The following is a 22,244-nucleotide window of genomic DNA, read 5'->3' on the forward strand; positions in this document are numbered from 1 at the left end:
CGGAAGCGGAAGTGGGAGGCTGAGTGAAGGGGGAGGGGCGGAGTCTGGCGGAGGGAGCTTCCGCTCACGCGAGGGGCGGGGCCTATATTCGGGCGAGGAGGGAGGGGGGGTGCTTGGAAGAGATCAGCGGTGTGTCAGGAGATCCTGGAGACTTTGTACGTAAGGGCCGCGGGTGTTTCTCAAGCGGAGAAGAGAAGAGACCCCCAAGGCTCAAAATCTCAGCTTTATTGGGAAGACTCAGAACAAACAACCTACCCCCCACCTTCAAGCCTGGGGACGGAGGGCGGGGGATCTGTACCCTCCTCCCATATGTACACAGCAGAATCCGCCTGGAGAAGGTGCCCCCGCTTGTGAGGGCTGAGGCAGCAGCTTTAACAAGCTAGCGCTTGAGAGCCACGCAAGCCCCCTTTCCTCTCCAGACTCAGTTTTCTCACTTGTAAAATGGGCTCAGGGGAAACCGATGCTACGGAGTTTCTCGCCAGCGCTGAAGATGTCCGATTCAGAAGGATGAGAACGTCGGAAGACTGACCAAGGGCCGCCCAAGGGTATGGGGGTGCTGGATATCCTGGTTGGGTTCGCACGGCCCCTTCCACCTCCCTCCCCACCCAGCGCCTCTCCTCCAGCGCCGCGGGGGCTACGTGGCCTCAGGCCCCGGGGACAGGAGGCTGCCCCCAAAGCCCGCCTCGCGGTACTGATTGGGGAACATGTTGCTGCCCACGAGGCTGGCAGTGCCTCCGTCCCCGGCGCCCGGGGACTGGTACGAGTCCAGCGTCAGCGGCTCGGGGCCGGGGGGCTCCCCCACCGCGGCCCCTGCACCCCCATTGCCCGCGACAGCGCTGGTGAGTGGTGGCGCTGGGGGCAGCATGTCCAGCATGGTGAAAAGCGTGGGGGCAGCGGGGTCGTAGGCAAAGCCGTCGTCCAGGAGGTCCGGCTCGCAGGGGGGTTCCAGGCCTGGGAGGGATACGGTTCCCGGGAAGAAGTCTGTGTCTGGCAACAGCGCTGATGGCGGGAGGAACGGGCCTGCAGGGATGAGAAGAAAGAAGAAAGTATGGTGGGCTTTTAGGGTCGACCTCCGGCCAGGCCCTAACTCAAATGCCCCCTCTGTTGCTAAATGCTTTATCGGTGTGGCCTCCTATAATGCCAAGAAGAAACTCTGAGTAGGGACTATCACCGTTCTCTATCTCCCTTTTTTGGTTGTTGTTACAATAATTTTTTTTGAGGTAGAGTTGATGTACAATATTATATGTTCCAGGTGTACAACATAGTAATTCACGATTTTTTAAGGTTATACTCCACTTACAGTTATTATAAAATATTGGCTATATTCTCTGCGCTGTACAATATGCCCTTATAGCTTATTTATTTTATACATAGTAGTCTGTACCTCTTAATCCCCTGCCCCTATCTTTTCCCTCCTCCCTTTCCTCTCCCTATGGTAACCACTAGTTTGTTCTCTGTATCTGTGAGTCTGTTTCTTTTTTGTTATACTCACTAGCTTTTTTCTTTTTTAAGATTCCACATGTAAGTGATATCATACAGTATTTGTCTTTCTCTGTCACTAAGCTTATGTCCTCCAAGTCCATCCATGTTGCTGCAAGTGGCAAATTTTTTTTATGGCTGAGTAGTATTTCATGGTGTATATGTACCACATCTTCTTTATCCATTTATTTATTGATGGACACTTAGGTTGTTTCCATTTCTTGGCTAATGTAAATAATGCTTCTATGAACGTTGGGGTGCATGTATCTTTTCAAATTAGTGTTTTCATTTTTTTTAAATATATACCTGGAGTGGAATTCCTGGGTCATATGGTATTTGCAAATGATATGACTGATAAGGGGTTAATATCCAAAATATAAACAGTTCATACAACTCAACATCAAAAACACCCCGATTAAAAAATGGGCAGAAGACCTGAACAGACATTTTTCCAAAGAAGACATTACAGTTGGCCAAAAGGCACATGAAAAGATGCTCAACATCATTAATCATTAGAGAAATGCAAATTAAAACCACAATGAGATATGTGAACATTGGGGTGCATGTATCTTTTCAAATTAGTGTTTTCATTTTTTTAAAATATATACCTGGAGTGGAATTCCTGGGTCATATGGTATTTGCAAATGATATGACTGATAAGGGGTTAATATCCAAAATATAAACAGTTCATACAACTCAACATCAAAAACACCCCGATTAAAAAATGGGCAGAAGACCTGAACAGACATTTTTCCAAAGAAGACATTACAGTTGGCCAAAAGGCACATGAAAAGATGCTCAACATCATTAATCATTAGAGAAATGCAAATTAAAACCACAATGAGATATCACCTCACACCTGTCAGGATGGCTATCATCAAAAAAAAAAAAAAAAGACACGAATAACAAATGTTGGCAAGGATGTAGAGAAAAGGGAACCCTCCTACACTGTTGGTGGGAGTGTGAATTGGTACAGCCACTGTGGAAAGCAGTTTGGAGGTTCCTCAAAAAACTAAAAATAGGATCATTCTCATTTAATAAACAAACAGGCAAAATAACTTGCAGTCCACAGGTGAGTTGCAGAAGCAGGGTTGAAACCATGCTCCTGTAGTGCGAGGGAGTTTTCCCCAAGAATGAGGAAGAAGAGGAGGCTCCAAAGCCCCCCCAACAAAATAAAGACAACCCGAAAAGTGAAACATCCACACCATGGGAGACCCAAGGGAGAAGTCACAAGTCCCAAAATTGTATAGTAAAATGGTAAGTGTCACTGTGGGAGAGTCTCTCTTTTGGAGACAAGACAAACCTCACCAGCAAAGGCTGACTACACTTGTCTCAGAAAGAGACACTGTGCTGCTGGAGCTCTTACTTCCCAGCCTCCCTTGTAGCTTGATGTGACTAAGTGCTGCTGCTGAAATGTGGGCGTGATGGCTGCAGCTGCAACAGCCACCTTGGACCATGAGGTGGAAACTATGACCTGAAAATGGCAGGAGCTTGGGTCTCTGATGATCGTGCAGCCACCAAACCATCCATGGACCACCTACCTCTGGACTGTGTTTATGTGAGAGGAGAAATAATGTTCTATCCTATTGAAGCTCCTGTTATTTGGGGTTTTGCTATGATTGCAGTTAAACATGATCAAATGCAGTTAAACAAATGCAGGTGGCATTCCTGCTTTCTGGCAAGTTCCTAACATCTCCTGGGCACCAACTCTATGTCAGCCACTGTGCTAAACAACTGTGTGATGTGACCTCACTAAATTCTGGAAGGAACCCTAAGAGGGAGGGTCTCCATCTGCAAGTTAAGTCAACTGAGGCCCAAAGAGGTCATACAGTGGCTACACTGTGTCCTCAATTCAAACCCAGTCCGATTCCAGAGGCCATGCTCCTAACCATCACACTCTAGTGCCAGGGCAGCTTTGCCACAAGGATGAGAGAGGTGAACTTTAGACACTGGGAAATCGGGGTGATAGAGCAAGTGGATGAATGACAGGTGGCTGATGAGGAGAGGCTTTGGGGATTGGGAATCGAAGGTTGCTGAAATGGACTAGGATTGGGGGTTTCTAGGGGCAGAGCTGTTGGGCATTGGTTACGGTGGGTTGGGGGGACAACAGGTGATAATTGAAACCTTCAGGGTGGGACTGGCTGGAGTGGTGCAGGCTCAGCAGACTCTGACTGGTTGGCAGCTGGCTGGGAGGTGGGCGCCGTGGGGTAGCTGGGGTGTTGGGGACAGCATTCTTTGAGCTAGTGGTCAGCGAGTGGGGAGGCTTTGGATGGCAGCCAGACGGGGTTGGAATTCATGGGAACTGGAGGCTGGCATGTGAGGTGAGACGAAGGCCGCAGTAGAAGAGGCCAGAGGGTGGCTGAATTCAAGGCCGGCTGGCTCTGACACCATCCCCGTTTATCCACTGTCTACTCGCATGTCATCACTAATCTAAACCTATGCCCAGGTGCAGCTCCCCACTCCACCTCAGACTGGCTGTGTGACCTTGGGCAAGAGACATCGCCTCTTTGGGCCTCAAGTTTTTCACCAGTAAAATGGGGGTGGGGTGTGGGGGGAGATGACAGCACCCCCCCCCCCCGCAGGGTGATTACCCAGATTAAGTGAGTAAGCACACACAAAGCAGTTATGTGATCATTATATAGTGTCTGTAAAAATAAGTACATTAAAATTTAAAAGGTCAATGAGGTAGGTATGTGGTGAGACTTTTCAGAGGAGCCCTGAGGCTCTGAGAGGTAGAGCAACTTGGTGAAGGTCACACAGCAGGTAAACGGCCCAGCGGAGATCAGAGCCTCCAGACTGTGTCCAGAACCACTATTCTTTCCACTTTATGTTGCTGGCTAAGTGGTGAGGCACTGTCCTAGTAGGAGCTCCTGGTGGGCCTGAAAAGGCCAGAAAAGCAGGGCTGCAGCTCACCCTCAGCCCACCTTGCGGGCAGGGGCTTGCACTGAGCCAGGACCCACCTGAGCCGTGGCTGGGCAGGAAGTGATTCAGGAAGTCCGGCTTTTTCCTCCGCCGTTTGCTTTCGATGCCATGGGGGTCTGAGGGAAGGCAGAGATAAGGACCCCTGGATCCCCACAGCCCCTCCTCCCCAACCTGGGGTGGGCCAGGGCAGTGGGGTCAGTCACCCCCTCCCAGTAACCTGGAGAGGGATGTGAAAAGGGGTAGAGGGAACACACCAGAGCTATTCAGCTCCCCAAGGACATCGGGCAGCCCCCGTTTCCGCTTCTTGTCCACACCGTAGCTGTCTGTTTAGGAGATACCAGAGGCATACAAAATAATCCATTAAAAATAAGAATTAATTATAGAGACCATTTGGGAAGTTGTTGTGCTGTTCTGGTTTTTGCCCACCCAATGCAAATAGATGTCCACATCTTAATCAGAATAAAACCCAAATCCACTTCTAGCTACACTGGAACGTCCCAGGCACAGTCCTGCCTCAGGGCCTTTGCACTTGCTGTTCCCGCTTGCTTAAAACACTCTTCCTCAACTCTTACCACTTCCCTGGAGAATTGCTTAGTCATTCTCCCATCCTCAGGTCAGCCGTCCCCTCCTTTAGGAAGCTCTCCCTGAACCCTAAGGCTGGCTCAGGTGCCCCACTCTGGGCAGTCCGAGTTCCGTAAGCAATTCCAATCCCAGCCCTGCCCACTCTGGTTGTCACTGTATGGGAATGGATCTGTCTCCCCTCTCCCCATAAGACTATGAGCCTCATAGGGTAGGGCTGGGGCTGTCTCAGTCACCGCTCTGTTCCCATCACTACCCAGCGAGGGCCAGCGCGCTGAGGGGAGGAATGATTAAATAGTCCCGAAATGTCATAAAATGGGTACTATTATTATTTCCATTTTGCACAGGAGGCGTCTGAGGCTAGGAGAAGCCAAGATCGCACAGCCAGTAAGCAGCAGACCAGGATTTGAACCCCAGTCTGTGCAACTCTGAGCCTGCATTCTACTTCTGCCTCTTCCCCTTTCCCCTTTGGGTCACCCCAGGCAAGACCAAAGACCTAGTCTCTGGGGCGGTGGGCCACCCTGGGTGGCCGTGGTTACCATGGTCCCGAGGCAGGTATGTGAAGGGCAGAGGCTCACTGCAGACCCCATCAGTAAGCCGCTGCAGGAAGACGTTCACTGTCACAGGTTCAACGATCTCCAGGTCCTCGTAGGGTGGTGTCTTGAACACAATGGCAATCTGGCGGTGCACGTCGGCCTGGGAGAAGTCAGCCCGGCCTTCCCAGGAGGCTCTGCTGAACACCACCGATATATCCTCTGGCAGGAAAGTGCGGGCGTCAGCTGAGCCAGGACACTGGTCCACCAGAGACCCAACTCACTCAGCCTCCCCCAAAATCAACACCAATATTTCCAAGAATAAAACTAATCATAACAAAACGAATCATAGTGGCAGCTAACTTTCTGTTGAGCACCTACCGTGTGCCAGTCACTGACACACACACACACACACACACACACACACACACGCACACTCATTTAATCCTTTAACAATCCAAAAGGCAGGTAGAATTAATATTTCCACCTTATCAGGGGCCCCCAAGACCACCATCAGATTCAGTGATTCACTAAGGGGACTCACAGGACTCAGCATATAGTTATACTGACGGCTATGATTTATTACAGCAAAAAGATAGATGCACACGCAGTAAAGAGGAAAGGTGCCTGGAGCGAAGTCCAGAGGAAACCAGGTGCCAGCTTCCAAGAGTTCTCCCCAGGGGAGTCACACAGAACATGCAGACCACACACTGCTGCCCCCAGTGGCAACACACATGAAATGCTGCTACCAAGGAAGCACATTAGAGACTTACTGCCCAGGGTTTTTACTGGGAGTTGGTCAAGTAGGCTCCCTCTAACTGGCACATATCAAAATTCCAGACTCCCAGAAGGAAAGCAAATGATCCACACAAACCATATTGTTTGTACGGTTTAGGTACAGTGAGCCACTCTTAACAGTCAGGGAATGGTAGGAGCCCTCTCAAAGTTCCCAAAAGCCAGCCAAGGGTCAACCTTGTAAGGTGGGCTTCCAAAGGCTAACAGTCTCAGACCTGCTATGTTAACTCTTTTCTAGACACCCACTTCATAGATGGGGAAACCGAGGCTTGGAGGGTTTAAGAGACTAACCCAAGGTCATACAGCTGGTAGCAGAGTAGTTGGGATTCATTATGCTACTCTGCCTACTATTTCTTTTTCTTGTCTTATTGCATTGCCTCTCATCACACTAACTCCATATACTGAGGCTTTATATGTGTTGGACAGACATGGTTTGCCTCTAAGACACATAACAATCCTATGAAAAAACCACCTTTAGGAAGTCCATTATATTGAGGGGAAAGCAAAGGCACAGGGAGGTTAAATCACTTGTCCAAGGTCACAGAGTCAGCAAGTGGTGGAGCCAAGATGGGGATCCAGGCAGGCTAGAACTCTTCACCACCAGCTCCTATAGCTTGAGGAAGTTACTGATATCTCTGGGCCTAGTTTCCTTACCTTCAAGAGGGAAAGTCATAGTACTCACCTCACAGGAGTTGTTAGGAGGATTAAACGAGTCACTCCAAGAAGAGGGCTTAACCTAATAGGTGCTCAGTCCATGTTAAGTATGATAGTTTTTATTAGTATTATACAAAATACTAGCTCCAGGTCTGGCACTCAGGAAATCCTCAGTAAATGCTAACTCTCTGTAGTGTAGTTTTTAGGTACGTGGGATCCCATCTCATCCTAACACCAGCTCCAGCTCATTTTAGGGATGAGGAAACAGGCTCAGGGTGGTGAAGTCACCTGCCCGAGATCAGTCAGTGAGTGAATAATGGAACAGGACTCACATGTACCTCGAATCATTCACCCAGGGCAGGAAGAGTTTCCCTGCCCTGGCCCCAATTCCCAGGCTCCTAACAGCCTCCTTGGCATTCCTCAGATTTCAGCTCAAATATCACCTCCTCTGGGAAGCCTTCCCAGACGCCCGGACCATGTCTGGACTTCCTGTTGTTCGCTCAGCACTTTGTCTTCTTCCCTCTCAGCATTACTCACATTTGTAATTTGTCTTTCTTTCTCTACCTCCCTCTGAACTGAGAGCCCTGTGAGAGCAGAGGCTGGGCCTGTCTCTGTCTCTGCTGTGTTCCAGCACTGCCTAGCATAGAACCCAGCACAGAGGAGCCACCCAATAACCATTTGCTCATTCATTCAAAATCTTATAAGAACTTCCCACTCCTGGGTTCATATCCAAAAAAATTGAAGACAGGTGTTCAAACAAAAACTTATACACAAATATCTAAAACAACACTATTCATAATAACCAAGAGGTGAAAATAACCCAAATGCACATTAACTGATGAATGGATCAACAAAATGGGATATATCCATATATGGAATATTAGCCATAAAAAGGAACAAAGCACTGATACCTGCTACAGCATGGATGAACCTTCATAACATTAACGCTAAGTAAAAGAATCCAGACATAAAAGGCCACATATTGTATGATTCTATTATATAAAATGTCCAAAATAGATAAATCCATAGAGACAGAAAATAGGTTGGTGGATGCCAGAGGCTGGAAGAGAGGAGAATAGGGAGTCACTGCCTAATGGGTACTGGGTTTCTTTCTGGGGTGATGAAAATTTTCTGGAACTAGAGAGTGGTGGTGGCACAACCTTGGGAATGTACTAAATGTCAATGAAGTATACACTTTAAAATGGTTAAAATGTTTTGTTTTAAGAGTAAACCTTGCAGAAAAAAAGAAAAGAGAGAGAGAGCGAGAATCAGGGGAAAAAAAAAAAAGGTGTTGTTTTTTTTTTCCCTGAGAACCTCATGTGTGCTTGGCCCTGGACTGGGTGGTTCTGGGGACGCAGCTGCTCACCAGGATACTCCCAGGTCCTGCCCAGACAACCCAGTGGCAGGGGGTGGGGATGGAGATAGACGTTAACTATATAACCATACAATCTGAGAAAGGATTGTGGGAGGGATTCCTGAGGCTGTAGCATGTTCTCCTACCCTCCACCCCTCTCACTGCCCTCCTGCCCCATTGGCCTCACTGTTCCTCCAACAACTAGGCCTGCTCCTACCACAGGGCCTTTGCACTTGCTGTTCCCTCTGCTGGAACACTCTTCCTCACATGGCCACACAGATCCTTCATGGCTCCTGGTAACCACTAGTTTGTTCTCTGTATCTGTGAGTCTGTTTCTTTTTTGTTATACTCACTAGCTTTTTTCTTTTTTAAGATTCCACATGTAAGTGATATCATACAGTATTTGTCTTTCTCTGTCACTAAGCTTATGTCCTCCAAGTCCATCCATGTTGCTGCAAGTGGCAAATTTTTTTTATGGCTGAGTAGTATTTCATGGTGTATATGTACCACATCTTCTTTATCCATTTATTTATTGATGGACACTTAGGTTGTTTCCATTTCTTGGCTAATGTAAATAATGCTTCTGTGAACATTGGGGTGCATGTATCTTTTCAAATTAGTGTTTTCATTTTTTTAAAATATATACCTGGAGTGGAATTCCTGGGTCATATGGTATTTGCAAATGATATGACTGATAAGGGGTTAATATCCAAAATATAAACAGTTCATACAACTCAACATCAAAAACACCCCGATTAAAAAATGGGCAGAAGACCTGAACAGACATTTTTCCAAAGAAGACATTACAGTTGGCCAAAAGGCACATGAAAAGATGCTCAACATCATTAATCATTAGAGAAATGCAAATTAAAACCACAATGAGATATCACCTCACACCTGTCAGGATGGCTATCATCAAAAAAAAAAAAAAAAGACACGAATAACAAATGTTGGCAAGGATGTAGAGAAAAGGGAACCCTCCTACACTGTTGGTGGGAGTGTGAATTGGTACAGCCACTGTGGAAAGCAGTTTGGAGGTTCCTCAAAAAACTAAAAATAGGATCATTCTCATTTAATAAACAAACAGGCAAAATAACTTGCAGTCCACAGGTGAGTTGCAGAAGCAGGGTTGAAACCATGCTCCTGTAGTGCGAGGGAGTTTTCCCCGAGAATGAGGAAGAAGAGGAGGCTCCAAAGCCCCCCCAACAAAATAAAGACAACCCGAAAAGTGAAACATCCACACCATGGGAGACCCAAGGGAGAAGTCACAAGTCCCAAAATTGTATAGTAAAATGGTAAGTGTCACTGTGGGAGAGTCTCTCTTTTGGAGACAAGACAAACCTCACCAGCAAAGGCTGACTACACTTGTCTCAGAAAGAGACACTGTGCTGCTGGAGCTCTTACTTCCCAGCCTCCCTTGTAGCTTGATGTGACTAAGTGCTGCTGCTGAAATGTGGGCGTGATGGCTGCAGCTGCAACAGCCACCTTGGACCATGAGGTGGAAACTATGACCTGAAAATGGCAGGAGCTTGGGTCTCTGATGATCGTGCAGCCACCAAACCATCCATGGACCACCTACCTCTGGACTGTGTTTATGTGAGAGGAGAAATAATGTTCTATCCTATTGAAGCTCCTGTTATTTGGGGTTTTGCTATGATTGCAGTTAAACATGATCAAATGCAGTTAAACAAATGCAGGTGGCATTCCTGCTTTCTGGCAAGTTCCTAACATCTCCTGGGCACCAACTCTATGTCAGCCACTGTGCTAAACAACTGTGTGATGTGACCTCACTAAATTCTGGAAGGAACCCTAAGAGGGAGGGTCTCCATCTGCAAGTTAAGTCAACTGAGGCCCAAAGAGGTCATACAGTGGCTACACTGTGTCCTCAATTCAAACCCAGTCCGATTCCAGAGGCCATGCTCCTAACCATCACACTCTAGTGCCAGGGCAGCTTTGCCACAAGGATGAGAGAGGTGAACTTTAGACACTGGGAAATCGGGGTGATAGAGCAAGTGGATGAATGACAGGTGGCTGATGAGGAGAGGCTTTGGGGATTGGGAATCGAAGGTTGCTGAAATGGACTAGGATTGGGGGTTTCTAGGGGCAGAGCTGTTGGGCATTGGTTACGGTGGGTTGGGGGGACAACAGGTGATAATTGAAACCTTCAGGGTGGGACTGGCTGGAGTGGTGCAGGCTCAGCAGACTCTGACTGGTTGGCAGCTGGCTGGGAGGTGGGCGCCGTGGGGTAGCTGGGGTGTTGGGGACAGCATTCTTTGAGCTAGTGGTCAGCGAGTGGGGAGGCTTTGGATGGCAGCCAGACGGGGTTGGAATTCATGGGAACTGGAGGCTGGCATGTGAGGTGAGACGAAGGCCGCAGTAGAAGAGGCCAGAGGGTGGCTGAATTCAAGGCCGGCTGGCTCTGACACCATCCCCGTTTATCCACTGTCTACTCGCATGTCATCACTAATCTAAACCTATGCCCAGGTGCAGCTCCCCACTCCACCTCAGACTGGCTGTGTGACCTTGGGCAAGAGACATCGCCTCTTTGGGCCTCAAGTTTTTCACCAGTAAAATGGGGGTGGGGTGTGGGGGGAGATGACAGCACCCCCCCCCCCCGCAGGGTGATTACCCAGATTAAGTGAGTAAGCACACACAAAGCAGTTATGTGATCATTATATAGTGTCTGTAAAAATAAGTACATTAAAATTTAAAAGGTCAATGAGGTAGGTATGTGGTGAGACTTTTCAGAGGAGCCCTGAGGCTCTGAGAGGTAGAGCAACTTGGTGAAGGTCACACAGCAGGTAAACGGCCCAGCGGAGATCAGAGCCTCCAGACTGTGTCCAGAACCACTATTCTTTCCACTTTATGTTGCTGGCTAAGTGGTGAGGCACTGTCCTAGTAGGAGCTCCTGGTGGGCCTGAAAAGGCCAGAAAAGCAGGGCTGCAGCTCACCCTCAGCCCACCTTGCGGGCAGGGGCTTGCACTGAGCCAGGACCCACCTGAGCCGTGGCTGGGCAGGAAGTGATTCAGGAAGTCCGGCTTTTTCCTCCGCCGTTTGCTTTCGATGCCATGGGGGTCTGAGGGAAGGCAGAGATAAGGACCCCTGGATCCCCACAGCCCCTCCTCCCCAACCTGGGGTGGGCCAGGGCAGTGGGGTCAGTCACCCCCTCCCAGTAACCTGGAGAGGGATGTGAAAAGGGGTAGAGGGAACACACCAGAGCTATTCAGCTCCCCAAGGACATCGGGCAGCCCCCGTTTCCGCTTCTTGTCCACACCGTAGCTGTCTGTTTAGGAGATACCAGAGGCATACAAAATAATCCATTAAAAATAAGAATTAATTATAGAGACCATTTGGGAAGTTGTTGTGCTGTTCTGGTTTTTGCCCACCCAATGCAAATAGATGTCCACATCTTAATCAGAATAAAACCCAAATCCACTTCTAGCTACACTGGAACGTCCCAGGCACAGTCCTGCCTCAGGGCCTTTGCACTTGCTGTTCCCGCTTGCTTAAAACACTCTTCCTCAACTCTTACCACTTCCCTGGAGAATTGCTTAGTCATTCTCCCATCCTCAGGTCAGCCGTCCCCTCCTTTAGGAAGCTCTCCCTGAACCCTAAGGCTGGCTCAGGTGCCCCACTCTGGGCAGTCCGAGTTCCGTAAGCAATTCCAATCCCAGCCCTGCCCACTCTGGTTGTCACTGTATGGGAATGGATCTGTCTCCCCTCTCCCCATAAGACTATGAGCCTCACAGGGTAGGGCTGGGGCTGTCTCAGTCACCGCTCTGTTCCCATCACTACCCAGCGAGGGCCAGCGCGCTGAGGGGAGGAATGATTAAATAGTCCCGAAATGTCATAAAATGGGTACTATTATTATTTCCATTTTGCACAGGAGGCGTCTGAGGCTAGGAGAAGCCAAGATCGCACAGCCAGTAAGCAGCAGACCAGGATTTGAACCCCAGTCTGTGCAACTCTGAGCCTGCATTCTACTTCTGCCTCTTCCCCTTTCCCCTTTGGGTCACCCCAGGCAAGACCAAAGACCTAGTCTCTGGGGCGGTGGGCCACCCTGGGTGGCCGTGGTTACCATGGTCCCGAGGCAGGTATGTGAAGGGCAGAGGCTCACTGCAGACCCCATCAGTAAGCCGCTGCAGGAAGACGTTCACTGTCACAGGTTCAACGATCTCCAGGTCCTCGTAGGGTGGTGTCTTGAACACAATGGCAATCTGGCGGTGCACGTCGGCCTGGGAGAAGTCAGCCCGGCCTTCCCAGGAGGCTCTGCTGAACACCACCGATATATCCTCTGGCAGGAAAGTGCGGGCGTCAGCTGAGCCAGGACACTGGTCCACCAGAGACCCAACTCACTCAGCCTCCCCCAAAATCAACACCAATATTTCCAAGAATAAAACTAATCATAACAAAACGAATCATAGTGGCAGCTAACTTTCTGTTGAGCACCTACCGTGTGCCAGTCACTGACACACACACACACACACACACACACACACACACGCACACTCATTTAATCCTTTAACAATCCAAAAGGCAGGTAGAATTAATATTTCCACCTTATCAGGGGCCCCCAAGACCACCATCAGATTCAGTGATTCACTAAGGGGACTCACAGGACTCAGCATATAGTTATACTGACGGCTATGATTTATTACAGCAAAAAGATAGATGCACACGCAGTAAAGAGGAAAGGTGCCTGGAGCGAAGTCCAGAGGAAACCAGGTGCCAGCTTCCAAGAGTTCTCCCCAGGGGAGTCACACAGAACATGCAGACCACACACTGCTGCCCCCAGTGGCAACACACATGAAATGCTGCTACCAAGGAAGCACATTAGAGACTTACTGCCCAGGGTTTTTACTGGGAGTTGGTCAAGTAGGCTCCCTCTAACTGGCACATATCAAAATTCCAGACTCCCAGAAGGAAAGCAAATGATCCACACAAACCATATTGTTTGTACGGTTTAGGTACAGTGAGCCACTCTTAACAGTCAGGGAATGGTAGGAGCCCTCTCAAAGTTCCCAAAAGCCAGCCAAGGGTCAACCTTGTAAGGTGGGCTTCCAAAGGCTAACAGTCTCAGACCTGCTATGTTAACTCTTTTCTAGACACCCACTTCATAGATGGGGAAACCGAGGCTTGGAGGGTTTAAGAGACTAACCCAAGGTCATACAGCTGGTAGCAGAGTAGTTGGGATTCATTATGCTACTCTGCCTACTATTTCTTTTTCTTGTCTTATTGCATTGCCTCTCATCACACTAACTCCATATACTGAGGCTTTATATGTGTTGGACAGACATGGTTTGCCTCTAAGACACATAACAATCCTATGAAAAAACCACCTTTAGGAAGTCCATTATATTGAGGGGAAAGCAAAGGCACAGGGAGGTTAAATCACTTGTCCAAGGTCACAGAGTCAGCAAGTGGTGGAGCCAAGATGGGGATCCAGGCAGGCTAGAACTCTTCACCACCAGCTCCTATAGCTTGAGGAAGTTACTGATATCTCTGGGCCTAGTTTCCTTACCTTCAAGAGGGAAAGTCATAGTACTCACCTCACAGGAGTTGTTAGGAGGATTAAACGAGTCACTCCAAGAAGAGGGCTTAACCTAATAGGTGCTCAGTCCATGTTAAGTATGATAGTTTTTATTAGTATTATACAAAATACTAGCTCCAGGTCTGGCACTCAGGAAATCCTCAGTAAATGCTAACTCTCTGTAGTGTAGTTTTTAGGTACGTGGGATCCCATCTCATCCTAACACCAGCTCCAGCTCATTTTAGGGATGAGGAAACAGGCTCAGGGTGGTGAAGTCACCTGCCCGAGATCAGTCAGTGAGTGAATAATGGAACAGGACTCACATGTACCTCGAATCATTCACCCAGGGCAGGAAGAGTTTCCCTGCCCTGGCCCCAATTCCCAGGCTCCTAACAGCCTCCTTGGCATTCCTCAGATTTCAGCTCAAATATCACCTCCTCTGGGAAGCCTTCCCAGACGCCCGGACCATGTCTGGACTTCCTGTTGTTCGCTCAGCACTTTGTCTTCTTCCCTCTCAGCATTACTCACATTTGTAATTTGTCTTTCTTTCTCTACCTCCCTCTGAACTGAGAGCCCTGTGAGAGCAGAGGCTGGGCCTGTCTCTGTCTCTGCTGTGTTCCAGCACTGCCTAGCATAGAACCCAGCACAGAGGAGCCACCCAATAACCATTTGCTCATTCATTCAAAATCTTATAAGAACTTCCCACTCCTGGGTTCATATCCCAAAAAATTGAAGACAGGTGTTCAAACAAAAACTTATACACAAATATCTAAAACAACACTATTCATAATAACCAAGAGGTGAAAATAACCCAAATGCACATTAACTGATGAATGGATCAACAAAATGGGATATATCCATATATGGAATATTAGCCATAAAAAGGAACAAAGCACTGATACCTGCTACAGCATGGATGAACCTTCATAACATTAACGCTAAGTAAAAGAATCCAGACATAAAAGGCCACATATTGTATGATTCTATTATATAAAATGTCCAAAATAGATAAATCCATAGAGACAGAAAATAGGTTGGTGGATGCCAGAGGCTGGAAGAGAGGAGAATAGGGAGTCACTGCCTAATGGGTACTGGGTTTCTTTCTGGGGTGATGAAAATTTTCTGGAACTAGAGAGTGGTGGTGGCACAACCTTGGGAATGTACTAAATGTCAATGAAGTATACGCTTTAAAATGGTTAAAATGTTTTGTTTTAAGAGTAAACCTTGCAGAAAAAAAGAAAAGAGAGAGAGAGCGAGAATCAGGGGAAAAAAAAAAAAGGTGTTGTTTTTTTTTTCCCTGAGAACCTCATGTGTGCTTGGCCCTGGACTGGGTGGTTCTGGGGACGCAGCTGCTCACCAGGATACTCCCAGGTCCTGCCCAGACAACCCAGTGGCAGGGGGTGGGGATGGAGATAGACGTTAACTATATAACCATACAATCTGAGAAAGGATTGTGGGAGGGATTCCTGAGGCTGTAGCATGTTCTCCTACCCTCCACCCCTCTCACTGCCCTCCTGCCCCATTGGCCTCACTGTTCCTCCAACAACTAGGCCTGCTCCTACCACAGGGCCTTTGCACTTGCTGTTCCCTCTGCTGGAACACTCTTCCTCACATGGCCACACAGATCCTTCATGGCTCCAGTGTCGTCTCCTGAGAGCGGTCCTCCCTGGCCGCACTAAGTCAAACTGTGCCCCACAACACCTCCAGCCATCTTTATCCCCTTCCTCAGCATTACCTATCTCCAGATACTACTTTTTCACCATCTTCCTGATTTTTTTTCAACTCCCTTTCTTTATTTTTTACTTTTCCTCCCAGAAGCACAGACCACCTGGATTCAAATCCTGTCTCTACCTGACTACTTCTGTGACCTTGAGCAAGTTACTTAATCTTTCTGTGCCTCAGTTTCCTCATCTGTAAACAGGGAATAAGAGAATCTACCTCATAGAACTGTTAGGCAATTAGATGATTGAATAAATGACGCATACAAAGTGCTTACGACAGAGTTTGGCACTCAATAAGAGCAAGATAGGCTTCCCTGGTGGCGCCGTGGTTGAGGATCCGCCTGCCAACGCAGGGGACACGGGTTCAAGCTCTGGTCCGGGAAGATCCCGCATGCCGCGGAGCAACTAAGCCCGTGCGCCATAACTACTGAGCCTGCGCTCTAGAGCCCGCGAGCCACAACTACTGAGCCCACGTGCCACAACTACTGAAGCCCGCGCGCCTAGAGCCCGTGCTCCACAATGAGAGAAGCCACCGCAATGAGAAGCCCACACACTGCAACGAAGAGTAGCCCCCGCTTGCCACAACTAGAGAAAGACAGCAGGCAGCAACGAAGACCCAACACAGCCAAAAATAAATAAATAAAATAAATAAATTTATTTTTAAAAATTTTTTTAAAAATAAGAGCAAGGTAAATGTTAGCTCTTCTGTTGGTGGTGATGTTATTTATAATAGAGTCACATGATAGAAGATACAAAGGATAGAGAAAAGATATATACAATTAAAGAGAGGGACTTCCCTGGTGGTCCAGTGGCTAAGACTCCATGCTCCCAATGCAGGGGGCCTGGGGTTCGATCCTTGGTCTGGGAAGATCCCACATGCCACGGAGCAACTAAGCCCGTGCACCACAACTACTGAGCCTGCGCTCTAGAGCCCGCGAGACACAACTACTGAGCCCGCGTGCTGCAACTATGGAACCCTGCGTGCCTAGAGCCCGTGCTCTACAACAAGAGAAGCCACCATGAGAAGCCCGGGGGCACCGCAATGAAGAGTAGCCCCAGCTCGCCACAACTAGAGAAAGCCCACGCGCAGCAACGAAGACCCAAGGCAGCCAAAAACAAATAGTTAAAAAAAAAAAAATGTGGAATTAAAAAAAAAAAAAAAAGATCCCGCATGCAGCAACGAAGATCCCATGTGCCGCAACTAAGACCCAGCACAGCCAAATAAATAAATAAATATTAAAAAAAGAAAAAAGATTCCCGGCCCATGCACCAAAAAAATTAATTAATTAATTAATTAAATAAAAATAAAAAATAAATAAAATAAAAAGAAAAAAGAGAAAGCTCTCCCCCCAGGCAATCCTGGGTTGTTTTTTCTTTTTTAAAAAACCCTGTTTTTAATTGGTCCAATGGTTAAGACTCCGCCCTTCCAATGCAGGGGGCGCGGGCCAAAACATTTTTTTAAAAAACAACAAAAACCAACAAAAAAAACCAAAAACGCTATTTGAAAAAGGGTTTTGACATTTGAATAGATGTGAATCATGTGGAAACATCGTCCATTTTCTCCATTCGTAGCCCTGATCCAACTGTCATAAAGCATTTATTTATGCAACTCCACGATTTTAATACCAGAGTCCCCCCGGAGCTCATGATGGCAAGGCCTGCCAGGTACCCAGCGCAGGCCAGCACTGTTTGTTTGTGCCTTCTTCTTTGCTCATGAATGAGTGAGCAGGTGAGTGAGTGACTCAGTGAGTGAATGAACCAACTGGCTGTTTCTGTCTGCCTCCAAAACCAAAGCTCTGGACCCTTCTACTCGGCTCCCCTGATTAACTGGCTCTTCTTCACCCTCTCATCCTCCAGGCTCCCCAGCGGCCCCTGCAAGCCGGCAGACCCCACTCCGCCCACTCGCTGCCCCAGGCCCCTCACCTTTCTGCACCTTGTCGCACAGCAGGTAGAGCTCCTCGCCACCCGTGCACGGCCCGCTCTCCTTGTTGATTCGGCAAATCCGCAGCTCTGACGTGTTTGTGGACTCTGGGAAAGAGGAGAGGAAGGGGCACACAGAAAAAATGAGAATTCAGTCATCAAACCCTTACCAGGTACCCCCATGGGTGCCCACCCTGGGGTGTGGAGAGGTGGGAAATGGAGAAGCCAGGGTGCCTGATCCTTCTGGAACCTGTGGTCCAGGTGGAAAAAGAAGACGCCCAGGCAGGAGGGGTGAGTGTCTGCCCAAAAGGGAGACCCTCAGACCTCAGGGAGGGGTTGGTGGGGTCAGGAGTCAGGGATGAGTCTTAGATGAGGGCTAATGGCCTGAAACTTGTAGTGGACACATGTTGGTTTGCCAGTCTAGCAGTCCTGGCCCTTCTTCTGTTAACAGCCCCCCCCAGTTTTCCTTTAAGGAACCACCCCCCACCTCAGTCATGGGGATTGGGTAGGGCAGAGCCCACTCCCAGCTCAGCAGTGATCATTTGCCCTAGACCTGGCCAGTCAGAGCATCGCCTCCTTCCGGCTACAGCTGATTAGTCAGAGAGGAGGACATGACTAAAACTAGGCCAATGAGAGACAGCCCTGGGACTTTGAGCAAAAATACTGAGTAAGAGAATCTCTCTTTGGGAGCAGGGGAGAAGTGTCATGCTGGTAGGATGTAAGACTAGAGCCGCATACAGTTATTTTGCCCCTGCATGGGAGGGCCCTGCCAAGAGTGACTCTAACATAAAGGAAGCATGGCTGAGAGATGGAAAGAGATCCCTAATGACATCACTGAGAACCTGGATGCAGCCAGACCTGAAGCACTGTGCTACCTCTGGATATTTTTAGTTAATGGAACAAATTCTTCTTTTTTTCCTTATTTGAGTTGGGATTCTATCTCTTGCACCCACAGAAGTCCTGATTGAATTAATATCCCTGCCCATTTTGATGCTTGTGGCAGTCACTGTAGGTTGGCTAAAATCTAACAACCATTCCCAATCTCCTCTTCCATACCTGTACCCCTCTATAGAGGATGAAAAACCTAAACACTTGCTTTCTCAGATTCCCTTGCAACTAAGGGTGGCCATGGGACCAAGTTCTGGCCAATGAGACATAAGGAGAGGTCTACCCGGGTGATTCTGAGGAATATATTATTTTCTCTATGAAAGAGAGAGAGATTATTACTCATGCTGCCTCTTCTCAAGGGCTGCCTAGTATAGTTGTACTGGTTGTGCATTCTGCAACACCAGGAAGCCCCATTCCCAGAGGCTACCTAGTAAATGCTGACCCCTAGAATTGGACAGTGTACAGCCTGCACACCACACAGGGTGTCACTGCCCACCATGCCTTGAACACAGACATGATGTCTGGAGCTGTGGCAGCCAGTTCATGACCATGAGGAGAAGCCCAAGAGAATCACAGAGCTGCTGAACCAGCACCCTGATATAGCTGAGCAGCTGAATCAATAGGAACAGCCTTAATAACTGAGAAAAAAAAAAAAAAAGAACTCCTTGTTTGTTCATGCCCTTGTATGTGGGGCTTTCTGGTACCTGCAGCCAAAGACAATCCTAATGGAACAGCACCCTCGACTCACTCTTGTCGTAGACGGGCTCAGAGAGCACAGGGTCCATCCGGCGCATCTGTCCTTGCTGGTCCCTGTATGAGGCCTGGAAGCAAATCCTCACGACATTCATGTCCACCTCCTGATGGTTCTTCAGGGACCCAGCTGCAGGAGAGATATGGGAAGGCTGAGTGTGGGGGGTGGAGACCCTGGTGGGGGGATGGGGGACAGGGAAGGGATGGGGCTGTGGCGATGGTGGATCCTGGAGAAGGCGAGGGGACAGGGGTGGCAGAGGGGGCGAGGGGCCTGAGAGGACAGGATGCTGAGGCTAGGCGTGCGGACTCACCATTGTAGGGGTCGATGCCCAGCTGAATCTTCCGCTCAATGGCGGCCTCGATCTCCTTCTTCCTCACACACTGGATGCCCAGGTTGTTAAAGCTGAGTCGGGGGGAAGGGGGAAAGGGAGGTAATCCTGAGGGGGCAGGTGTAGCCCTAACCTACAGGACGGCTCTGGTAGATGCTGTCTCAGGGCTCACAGTCTCAGAGGCTGAAGCCCCCCAGGCCCAGGGGTCCCAGCATTGGGAGGGGACTGGGGTTCAAACCTTTCAGGGGTGTGGAGAATTCTTGAGAGAACTTATCTTTACCACAGGAAAGCACCTATTGACCTCATTTATAATAAGAAAACTGCAAATTAAGCAGCAATGTGATGCCAATTTTTTACAAAACTCATCAAAACAGCAGAGATCAAAACGTCTGACAATACCCTCTGCTGGTGGTATCGTGGAGAATCAGGCACTCTCACCCATTGCTGGCGGGACTGTAAATCGCCCCAGCAATCACATATTGGAGGACAACATGGCAGTATTCATTCATTCTACCAATATTTCCTGAGCACCTACTGTGTGCCAGGGACTGTGCTAGGCACTGGGGGATACAGCAGGGAACAAAAGAGATAAAATCCCTGCTTTCATGGAGCTGACATTTTCACTAAGTTTATAAATCACTAAAAGTATAAACGCACAGACTTGGGGCCAGCGATTTCATTTTTAGGAATTCATCCTGCAGAAGAAAGAGTATATATATGAAGCTGTTCACTGAAGCAGTCAGTAATAGAGCAACAAGAGATCGGAACCATTGTGGGTACCCATTTATAGGGACTTAATTGTGTGCATCCATACATTGGAATATTATGCAGTCAATAAAAAGGATAGGACAGCTCTAAATGTACTGACAGGAATTATCTCTGAGATGTACTGGAACATAAAAACAAGGTGCAAATGTCTGCTACCATTCATAAGGGACGGAAAAAAATATATATGCATAGCATATCTTTAGCCGCCTCCAGAAAGGGGCACTGGTGGCCAGAGGACCAAAGATGGAAGGGAATTTATTTTTCACTGCACACCCTTTCTGAACCTTTAAATTTTTAAATTAAAAACATATAAATTATAAAGCGAAAGAAAGAATGGGACTTGCAGCTAAGTCAGGTCTGCAGTCAAATTCCAGCTCTGCCATTGGCTATCTGGGCTCCTTCGCCTCTCTGAGCCTCAGTTTCCTCCTCTACAAAATGGGGATAAATATAACGCGTGTGAATGCGTGTGCAGCAGGGTTCCAGGCCTAGGTAAGACCCTCCACGGCCCCCAGGCCTCAGTTTCCCCATCTGGGAAATGCAGTGGGGAGAGTCTGGCTAAGGTGCCCCTGCTCCTAAGGTTTTCCGGGGTGATCCTCAGCCCCTCAAAATCTCCGTGACCAAGGGTGAGGGGTCAGGGCTCAGGTACCTGTGCCGGGGGCTGACATGAGGCCGGAGCCGCACCCTGCAGACGCCGTCCGTGCAGTCTTTCCCCACAAGGCTGTGAGGGTGAACGCGGTGAGGCCAGTCCTTCCACACCAGGCACGCGGTCACCTCCACCTCCCGCAGTCCTCCACAATCCCGGAGCTGTAGGAAGACAGGTGCTCTTGGGGTCCCTCTGCAAACACTTGCACCCATCCAAGCCTCCTTTGGTAGCTCCCCGCCCCTCCCCTCTCCCCCGACGATGGAGGAACGTTTGCTGAAGATCCCTCCCGGGATCCTTAACTGGAGGCTTCCAACCTGGGGGCCTCATAACATGAGAGCTGCCCCACAGATGTGCTTCCTTTCGCCACTCGACTTTAAAAAAAATTGCATGCACACAAGGTCTCCAAGTACAGCCCACAGATAACATACTAATTGTGGAGAGACCTGGTAGACACCACCTTAACCATATGATCAAAGTCAGCGTCACCACTACGGGGCCAAAGGAACACAGGCATCCCCTGATGGGATGTACTGGGAAGAACACGTCACTTCTATGACAGCCCCTTCAGAAGTGCAGCACCGGAATCTAATCAGGAGGAAACATCAGAAAAGCCCAAACTGTGGTCATCTGGTCAGACATATGAGTGTCATGAAAGACAATAAAAAGACGGGGGTGATATTTTGGGTTAAAAGAGAACAAAAAATGTATTTTGACCTGGCTGGTAGTTACACAGTGTATATATGTATATTTCAAAATTCCTAGAGCTATACACTTAAGGTTTGATCAAATATAACTCAATTTCAAAAACAAAAAAAAAGAGGAGAGAGGCTACAGAGACACGATAACCAAATGCAACATAGGATCCTTGACTGGATCCTGGATTGGGGGGGTGGAACAATTATAAGACACACATTTGGGGAACCATTGGGAAATTTAAGTATGGACTGTATATTAGATAATATCATGGAATATTATTAATTTTCCTAGGGATGGTAATGAGTGTCCTAGACATGCAGGAGCTTATTTTTAGGAGATGCCCACTGAAGTATGTAGAGGTGAAATAACGTGATATTTACAACTTATCTGCAAATGGGTCCGCAAAAAACACAATGTGTATTTGTGTGTGTGTGCGAGGGCTGTGCATGCGTGTATGTGTGTGTTTGTGTGTATGGAGAGAGAGTGACAGATATAGCAAATGGGGCAAAATGTCAACTGGTACATATAGGTGAAGGGTACACACGTGCTTATTGTACTCTTCTTTTAATATTTCTGGAGATTAAAATTTTTTTCATCTAAACTCATCAAAATGTGTGCATTAAATACATGCATTGTTGTATATCAGTTATACCTCAATGAAACAAACAAACAAAAAACCTAGA

The 22,244-nt window shown here is 48.2% G+C and overlaps 1 protein-coding gene across 1 annotated transcript; it reads right to left on the minus strand.

The window, feature by feature from the left end:
* Positions 1-142: 142 nt before the first annotated feature.
* RELB (RELB proto-oncogene, NF-kB subunit) lies at positions 143-22,226 on the minus strand. The gene is made up of 8 exons (XM_028478193.2): positions 20,869-22,226; positions 19,437-19,528; positions 19,124-19,255; positions 17,491-17,595; positions 12,395-12,610; positions 11,531-11,599; positions 11,315-11,392; positions 143-1,020 (listed from the first exon to the last, which is right to left on the minus strand). The coding sequence occupies exons 1-8, from the start codon at positions 21,075-21,077 to the stop codon at positions 635-637; spliced, it is 1,287 nt and encodes a 428-aa protein (XP_028333994.1). The 5' UTR covers positions 21,078-22,226; the 3' UTR covers positions 143-634.
* Positions 22,227-22,244: the final 18 nt, after the last annotated feature.

This window comes from Physeter macrocephalus, chromosome 17 (genome assembly GCF_002837175.3).
Source record: "Physeter macrocephalus isolate SW-GA chromosome 17, ASM283717v5, whole genome shotgun sequence".
Classification (NCBI taxonomy): domain Eukaryota; kingdom Metazoa; phylum Chordata; class Mammalia; order Artiodactyla; family Physeteridae; genus Physeter; species Physeter macrocephalus.